The 9,274-nt window shown below is 33.4% G+C and overlaps 1 protein-coding gene across 1 annotated transcript in view; it reads left to right on the top strand.

Annotated features, from left to right (window-relative positions):
- The window catches only part of LOC106678764 (transcription factor sem-2), a 67,871-nt gene extending 58,848 nt beyond the window's left edge, over positions 1-9,023 (top strand). The window contains exon 2 of the mRNA XM_014417507.3: positions 7,749-9,023. Within this exon, the coding sequence (XP_014272993.1) occupies positions 7,749-8,384 (636 nt within the window). The 3' untranslated portion in view covers positions 8,385-9,023. The remainder of the gene's footprint in view (positions 1-7,748) is intronic.
- The last annotated feature ends 251 nt before the right edge of the window (positions 9,024-9,274 follow it).

Below are 9,274 nucleotides of genomic sequence, written 5' to 3'. Positions count from 1 at the left end.
TATATAATGAAAGTAACAACTGTATACAAAAAAAGTAAATCTGAAAAATGTTTCAGAACAGGTGATAATCCTGGGAAAGAACTACCTATATATAGGTGGTACTTCAATCATTGCTTTAAATTAGAAGAACCAATGGCCATCCTCTTTTCAGATGCCTCGGAGGATTAGCCTGGGTTGTTAAAGATGGGATATTAAGAATTAATGGGTTCGGGTGGGTAAGGATTTTGGAATGAAAGGAGGTATATCTATTTCGGGCCAAATCTGCAACGAATGAGATGTTGAGGTCTTTATGGATGAGTTTATTTGTGACCTAATAAGGTCTGATTATCATAGTATATGAGAGTTTTTTTGTAGTAAATGGTAAGTTCAGGGCGTTTGTCAAGTAAATGTTGTAGTAATCCTGATCTACGAGTAGTTTCTTGTTTCAGTCTAACATGGGAATTCCAAGTAAGTCCCTTGTCAAAAGTCCTAAGCAGCGAATTTGTTCAACTTGTATTCTTAAAGTATAATCTTGCATTTATCAGTCCAAAAGTTTACCCTTCTTTTATTTATTGTTAGCTGTCCACTTGCCTAAATAAGGCCTCTTCCAAAGTTCCTTGGTTAGAGAATGACAATGTCTTTAAAATACGAGATTAAAACCAAATTTGTGAGGCGGTTGCTAATGATTTTTGATGAGGACATTGCATATTGTCCTTGAATAATAAAGCAGTTTTCCGATTGCAGTGCCTAATGGACTCATGTGGCTGAGCAGGAAGGCCTAAGAGTATTAAATAATTCACCTTGGTGGCCTGCTGCCTGTCGTAACCGATTCCCTCTCCTACCGACTTACTCTCTTACCGAATTAATCTCCTACCGATTCATTCTTTTACCTATCCCCTCTTATATCGATACCAACTTCTACCGATCCCCTCTTCCATTGATTCCCTCTCTTACCGGTTCACTCTCCTACCGATTCCCTCTCCTACCGATTCACTCTCCTACCGATTCATTCTTTTACCTATTCCCTCTTACACCGATTCACTCCTACCGATCGCCTCCAACCTTCCAATATTTTAATAATTTAGTGCTAATAATTCATCTGTAGTCCAGTTGGAGGCTGATATAAAAATCACCAATAAATCCTGATTTTATTATATTATGAATTTTTGTTAAAATTCCTTCCCGTTAATATATTTCATATCTTTGATAAATTATGCCATAAACGTTTCAGGGCTTTCATTTTTAGTAATTTAGATATCACATTTGGCTTATTCAATTTTACTATTTTATCTTTTATGTAGGTAAAATATAAGTTAATTTCTTTGTTTATTACTTATATTCAATTTAATGTTATGATGATCATATATGTTAAATACTTCTCTTATTTTTTTCTGTCGATCCTGGTATATAATTTATTTTGAAGAATCTCGTTAATTATTTTTACCCTTCATATGATTTTGTGTAAAATGGAATTTTGTATTATTCAGCCACTTGGAAAATCCCTTTAAATGGTTTCAACAAAGATACATACTATTTGTTGTTAAAGAAAATTTTGTCTAGTATTCTATACTGCAAATTGGAATTATATAAATCATATAGTTTTTTCTAAGCAGTTCCATTAGTGCGAAAAAACATGAAATTTGTTAAGTCGAAATTTATTCCTTTTCGGTTCAAAGTTAGACTATAGCTCAAATGAACTTTTTCGTTGTTCTCGAAGTCTCCTGTCACTTAATTTGGTTTTATACATCATTTAAGGCATACCTTGTATAATAAACGTTGCTACGTCTTCGAGTCATCATAGATTTAGAAATTGATTTCTGTTTGCTCATTTCGTGCAGTATCCAACGACAAATGAACCAGTAAACTTTGTTTCAGGCTTTCCATCCCTAGGAATCTTCAAAGTTCCCATGACGTAAACAAAATTGACCTTACGAATATTTCTTATCGTTTCTGAATCATTTCAATTTGTTATTAGTTTATTGTTCAGTGTTATGAAATCTGATTAAATGTCCGTGTTAGCCATGTTTATTCGAAGGTATGTTTTGTGGTTTTGTCAAATTTGTGAATTTTGTTTTTATATATGTGTCACGTCTCAGAAAAATGATTAATAATTTCACAGCAATGTATACTGTGTAAAGATTTTTTTTTTTTTTTTTTTAAAGAGTGATATCTCTTAGCAGTGTAAATATTTACGTTTTTGTTCTTATCACAGTAACAGCATCGGATGATAACTTGTCTAGATTTTTTCCTGGTTACTGTTAATTTTTGCGTCGAGATGTCACGTCTTCTAGGATGATTATCAAATAAGGCTTAAAATTGGTTAAAATAAAAATGTATTCCTGTACTTAGTTATATTATAAATTTACTGCATTAGATGACTGCAACAATTTTTCGATGAGCTGATTAATGTTGTAATAATTACATTTTTTTATTGTAAATTATCACAAAATGGAAAGAATTTGTTTAAAAGAATGAGTATGAGGTAGAGAAAAGTGACCTGAACCAAGCAGTCTAATTTCCACAGTTGATCTTTGAACTATTTCCCAACCTAAAGTTCACAATATTCTATTCCACGCTTGCTTTGCGAAACCTCTTTACTACGACCCCCACCTTAAGACGGCTAGGAATCGAAGGTAGTGGTTCACTCCTACTCTTCCAGAGGGACAGGGAGCCATAGCAGCTAGGATATGATCAATAGCCAGTACATATTATTTTACCTGTGAAAAAGTTCTAAAAGAGGTCTATTTCCCCTCTGAGTACCGAAATCTGGCTTTAGAATAATCTTACATGTATCAAATGAGAATACATAAAGGTATCATTATATTGCTTGTTACTATAATGGGTTAGTGTATTAAATACTAAATTATTTCTAATGGAAAAGTGCTCGTGGTCAGACCGATCATTTTTTTTTCTATTTTTATGATCTAATATGTGATAAGGCGTTCAATTATTCACAGGTGGAAAAGAGGTAGTGCGAAGTGATGGCTGGTTTCCTGGTCATTGCCTCAATTCGATGACTCATCCTTCCGACGTCCCGGTCGTCATTTGACCAAGGTGAAGGTAGATCTATGCCAGGACTGCGGCAACCACGCCAATATGTAGCAATAATTTCAACACATGTTGGGCACTGTCCAAAACAATATTCGCCTCTACTTCTATCCCTTCACCAAATCCATTTATGCCTTTCTTAAAAAGTTACAACACATTGAGAAACAACAAATATCTACATAACGCACGCTTGTAATAAGGAACCAACCAACATATTCTTACTGTGTTTTGTAAGCTTTATTGATAATTAATCGAGAATACTCATATTAATATTTCTTATGTACGTATGCTCAAAGTCAGCGGTTCTCAAATTACTTTTTAGGCAAAAAATAATTAATATACCTAGATAAATACATCATCTGATATATTTAGCTACTGTCCATAAATTATATATTTAGACGATTTATTACCATCCTAAGCAATTTTTTATATTTTTATCAAAATGAAATATTATTGCAAAGTAAATTCCCAGTTATCCGTCCCAGTTAAGATCGAGACGTCGCCAATTAAACATGAGAACAGGTTAATTCGGAGTGAATAATAAAAAAAAAAATTCAATGTTAATTTAAGTCTTATATTCAATAAAAACTTAATTACAAAACCAAAGTAAATATACATGTGGTATCTATATTAAAATATGATAAAAATTATCAAATCAATTTAAAATTTTTAAAAAAATTCTTCAGATACATTAATTTATTTTTAAAATTAGTCACGAAGTTAGTTACTAAGTTTGGTTTTACCAAAGTTTTTTGGTGTTTTTTCAGCTGTTTTTATTTTATCTTCAACGCTGTTTAATCAAGGCAGGTTGAGTGGGGAGCCGGGTAAGAGGGTTTCTACTGCGTATATATTTAATGATGTATAACATTCCCTACTCATACTTTAAAAAATAAAAAAAAGATGTTTAGACATTTGTCTGCTGATTTTTATAAATGTAAAACTCAGTTAGAGCTCGTGTGAAGCTCACAATTAATGATTTATTTATTTATTTACTTATTTTTTTCTGTGTTATCTTTCCACATTGCACCACTATTCCTCACATTTAAAGAATCTCCTCTTCAATTGAACTAGTTTATAGTGGCATCATCTCAAGATCGTGGAGTACTTTCTTTTCGGAACAATGTTTTCTGATACTGTGAAAATTTCTGTCTAGAATATAATGAAATGTATTACGAGGATATTTAACTTGATCATTTAATTCTACTTTATTGAGACGAACAGCTAAGATCGGAACATGATAACGCCAGGTTGTGTTGATAGTGAATAGCCCATGGAACAGATAGTTTACACGATAGGTGTTGAGAGGGTGTGCCTGTATACAGGCTAAGACTCGCTTACGATAGGACCAAACTCATGCTCTCCCTCACCCAACATAGATTAGCAAATATTTGCATCCAATATTTAACTCCATAAATATTAAATATCCACGTCTATCATTGTCTACGATACACCGACATACTAATGATCATCGCAGTTCACGTACTCTGGTGAACCCGATTTTTTTCCAGCCGGAGGAACGGACATTGCTTTCCAAAATGCATATCATCTAGTATATCTTTGGCGACTATATTGGCAATGACCGGCCATACTATTTGTTCAATAATGATTTTGATACAAATTATGATAAAAACGATTTTGTGCCAGGGTGGACACGAGTGTGACCCCATCTTAGGTAGTGCTCCTTCAAAGAGTTCACTCTATCTCTTCACTCTATCTTCAGCCCATTCACAGTTACTCGTACTCGAGTGCTAGCCAACATAATTCGAAATCGTGAGGACAGTTTGTTGCAAACCCTTATCTATAAACTACCTTCTTCGCCAAACAGATTTACCAAGTCTAATCTTCAATTAGAATTAATAGATTTATCTGATCATCTTCTCGGAACGTGAAATAGGAAAATAGAGGAAACTGGTTTTAAATAAACAACAGCTGTGGAATCAGCATAAATGGAATAGGATTTGCGACCAGGTGTTTCGTTCGGGGGTTCCTCACTGACGCAGAGCAGAGAGAGACCTCAAGGCTGGGTGCCCTGTTGTCCTCTTCTCTATATCCATAACCGTTATGGTATAGTTTCAAGAACATCTTACAATTACTATAATGTTGCTAAACCAAAGCTGCGTATCTGCAACTTTTGTTATCTTGGGTTTTGTTGCATTTTAACGTGGTTTTGACCAATTGAATATATAAAAATACAAAATCAAAATTATCATTTAGATATCCCCTCAATTCTGCAATCATAATAAAGAATATTGTATAGAATATATTATAACCAAACGTTTCGGCCAAAGAGCCTATTAACCAGAGTTTTAAAATTTTAGAAGTAGGGTCTTGCTATAACAGTCCTACAGATGTGCCTCATTAGTGGCTGCTACAGGTTCTACATCAAATATGTATGAGTATATCCGTCGTATTATATATAAGTGTATTACGTAGGTCTAAAATAAAGAAATTGAAAAGCGAAATGTAAGGAAAATTCGAAGACATGATTATATTAAAAACTACTTTTTTTATTACATTTTATATGAATTAAGTAAGTCATTCGTGTTCTGTTTACTTAGTGTGCATTTTATTTTATTAAAGTATAATAAAATTGTAATAATTTTAACTTTTATAAAAAAAGTTTTTTTTCTCCCAAATTCGACTTCTCTGTAGTTTTGATTATCAATGATTTTTAGAAGAACAATTGAGGTTAAACATATCTTATAGTAATAGTCACCCAACGACAGGCACTAAGGCAGGATTTTACTTTGGAGGGAGTAAAAGCTTAATAATTATACGTACACATATATATTTTTAGGGGAGAGGGGTGATAAAAGTTTTTAAAAAAAATATATTTTTGAGGAGGCTAAAGGCCCTCAAGGATACTTACACCAGATAAATTTATGACATCATGCCTTAAAATATATCCATTTAGATACTCAATTAATAAATACATTTCTTCGATATCAGTAGTATGCGTCGCAAATGATGCGATTGCAAGAAAACAGATGTCTAATACTATTACTATTTCATAATATGGTATTAGTACCGTAAGCGTATTTTCTCATTAAAAAAAAGGACTTATATTACGATAACCATGATTTCTCATTGGAAAAACAGAAGAGTAAATTTAGTGAAAAAATATAAATCATTAAGTACCTTTTTTAGATTGTCTACTGGTCCGGAAATCGGAATATGTAAGAAATCACTGTAAACATCGGTAAAATTCCTCATTTGTTCTATATTTTAATAGTTTGCTGTAATCTGCGGGAAGTCTAGGATTTGGCCGTTTGTTGGCCAGCAAGTTAAAGCAGCAACTTTATATAGCTCCTGACTACACTGTCACCGGTTCCAATCCTGCTGGGGGAGGGGGATAAACTTACTTTTTTTCTGTTAGGGTGATACCCTGGAGATAATCTCCTTCTCCTCCCTCCCCCCCTCTTGTCATTAATGACTAGAAAGTGAAAATGACATCACATAAAACTAAACTTTGTGATAAGTTCTTTTGGCTATCAATTGATAAAAGAAACTTTTTGTTAAACAGTTTAACCGATGCACTGCTTACCTGTTTTGTGAACCAATTTAAGAGATTATCTTCGCTCCTGCCGGAATGTTTAGTTTTATTTGTTCATTATATTTATCACATCATTTTGATGTTATTCAATATAATTTTAATCACTGATACATTTTTTAATATTTAATTGAAACCTTATTATATGTGCGTAATTAAATTTTATAGTGGGGATTGAAAATACTCTCAGGCTTTAAGGTGTGTTAGAAATTCAATTAAGTCCGCAAAACCAATGAAAATCACTAGGTACTTATGCATGAATTTCACTCATGATTTAGTTGATCCTGGACTTCCGTTATTCAACATAAACTTCCTGTTCCCCACCCCCGGAAGTAATACTCAGGTTTGTAAATATAACGATTTTCAAATCCTATTAAGACTTTATTTACAAAACAGACTTTTTATAACTGCTTAGTAAGTGAAAATATTAAAGTGTGGTAATAGTTTAAAGCTAATGCATTAGTTCTGATAAAGGTTTTAGCGAGCCCGACATGTTGGTCATTCCTTGGGATAATGATCGCGAGGTCAACCGGCTGCCTAGCAATGCTTAGTTGGGGTCGCCCTCCAACCAAATGAAACTCGGAGCATTCTAGCTCCTAAATATTTATTTATTAATACATTTTTGTATCCCTCTACGGCGTGAAACCAACACCCTCGGCCAAATGTGTTGTATCCTCTCCTGTCCCTGAGTAACACATGGTGGGCTGTACCGTAAACATGATTGTGCCTCTTCCCCAGTATTATATATTCAATGTCAATACCTCCCTAAAATTAGTGAGTATAATTGAAGATTTATCTACATCACTCAAAATTTTTATAGGTAACTGTCCTAAGGGGTGGTCTCAACAATACTATCTTAAATGAAAAAAAAAAAAAAAAATGGAATCATACTTCAAATGGTTTGAGGATTCTTCTGTAAATATGCAAAATCAATTTATTAGCTTGGTCTTGCTTAATCCACTTGCGATTGATATTGTTCTAATAGTGTTTTACCTAGAACAACAACAGAATTGGTTTTTCTATTATGTTTGGTGAAACAAATAAATTGTTGATGACCTTTTTCCTCAAGTTTTTTCACAAAACTTGTAAATAAAATAATTTGATGAATATTACTACTTTTATAAAAATAAGTTTTTATGTCACTCACAATTTTTCTTTTTCTTTTTTACAGACTAAGAAGAACAACCCCAATCACATTAAAAGGCCTATGAACGCGTTCATGGTTTGGAGCCAAATCGAAAGGAGAAAAATTTGCGAAAAACAACCTGACATGCACAATGCAGAAATTTCTAAGCACTTAGGAAAAGTTTGGAAGACACTCACCGAGGAAGACAGGCAACCTTTCATTGATGAAGCTGAGCGACTTCGTGTAATGCATCTGCAGCAATACCCCGATTACAAATACCGCCCACGGAAAAAAGTCAATAAGGGTGGTACCCAAGGAGGTCGTGCTAAAAGAGCCAAAAAGGATTCTAACAACAACAGCAAAGCAGCTGGAAATGGAAAGACAAAGAAGTGCCAAAAAGTGCCCCTTAGCCCAGCTTGCGATACCCCTTCTTCTCCAGAAGCGACCATGTACGAAGAGCCTAAGAGGATCAAGACTTTAGAGCCTAGGGTCCGTGCGACTGTGAAAGTAGAAGATGAACATGAATTTATCGATGCGAACCCTTCCGTGGCCGACTTAGAGTCGCTCACTGACCTCCTCCTAATGCCTCCAGACTTTTCGATGGACTTCGACCCCTTCCCAACCGACATTGACACCACCGCGATGGAACTCTTCGAGAGCAGTACTTGGCCGCTGCAGTAATCATTCTCAGTATTACTTTCTCAGTTGTCATACTGGTGGCATTTTTAAAAACACCGGGTTGAACACTTACGCGTTGGTAAACATGTTCCAATTCGTTTGCCTTAATATAAGTTCAGTGATTTGAAGCATTTTTTCGTTTTTATATGATTCAATTTTTTTATATGTGTACTTATATCTGTCATAAACATTCTATCTGTGTTAATTTTGTAATTATGATTTCTCAATATTTAGTTATATGATTTTCTATCTGTAAATATCTTTATTTGTTCTAAGATAGATTTAGTATACATTCTAAGGAATGCCGATTGTCGTAATGATGAATCTGTTTCTTCATTTTTGATAGTTTGATTGTTTTTATAAGAAATGAGAGACGTTCACTGTTATGTTTTCTATTGTAAATATACTCGTGGTTGTTAACTGTCTTCGTTTTAGTATTTAGTCAGGATATCTCTTTGTGATTCAAACTTTTAAATATTTCATTCATTGACACTGTTTTTAAACCAATAATTAAATTCATTCGTACACAATGATATTTATATAGGCAAAATTTACAAAAATTAATAAATAGTTAAAATAAAAAAAAAATAAAAAAAGATGTATGGTTTTCTATAAATTCCAATATACGCATTTATCACATTATGATCCATTTATTTATTATCATTTTATTTTTTACCAGCACCTGCCTTACCCCCTGTTATTTTGGACCATTATGTGTGTGTGTTAGTGTTTTTGTTTTTATTCCTTTTGATTTCTGAGTGAAAATGGTTCCTCTAATTTTTTTATCTATTTTATCCCACTAAATGTAATTCAATGGCCAGTAAAATTATAGTACGGTTTGACTTTAGAAATATATCTGGCTGCTAAACATACTAAGAATTTACCTGTACTAA

Source organism: Halyomorpha halys, unplaced genomic scaffold, assembly GCF_000696795.3.
Source record: "Halyomorpha halys isolate HHAL.00 unplaced genomic scaffold, Hhal_1.1 Scaffold158.1, whole genome shotgun sequence".
NCBI classification, from domain to species: domain Eukaryota; kingdom Metazoa; phylum Arthropoda; class Insecta; order Hemiptera; family Pentatomidae; genus Halyomorpha; species Halyomorpha halys.
The sequence above is the reverse complement of the archived record's forward strand: the minus strand, read 5'-3'. Positions and strand labels throughout refer to the sequence as shown.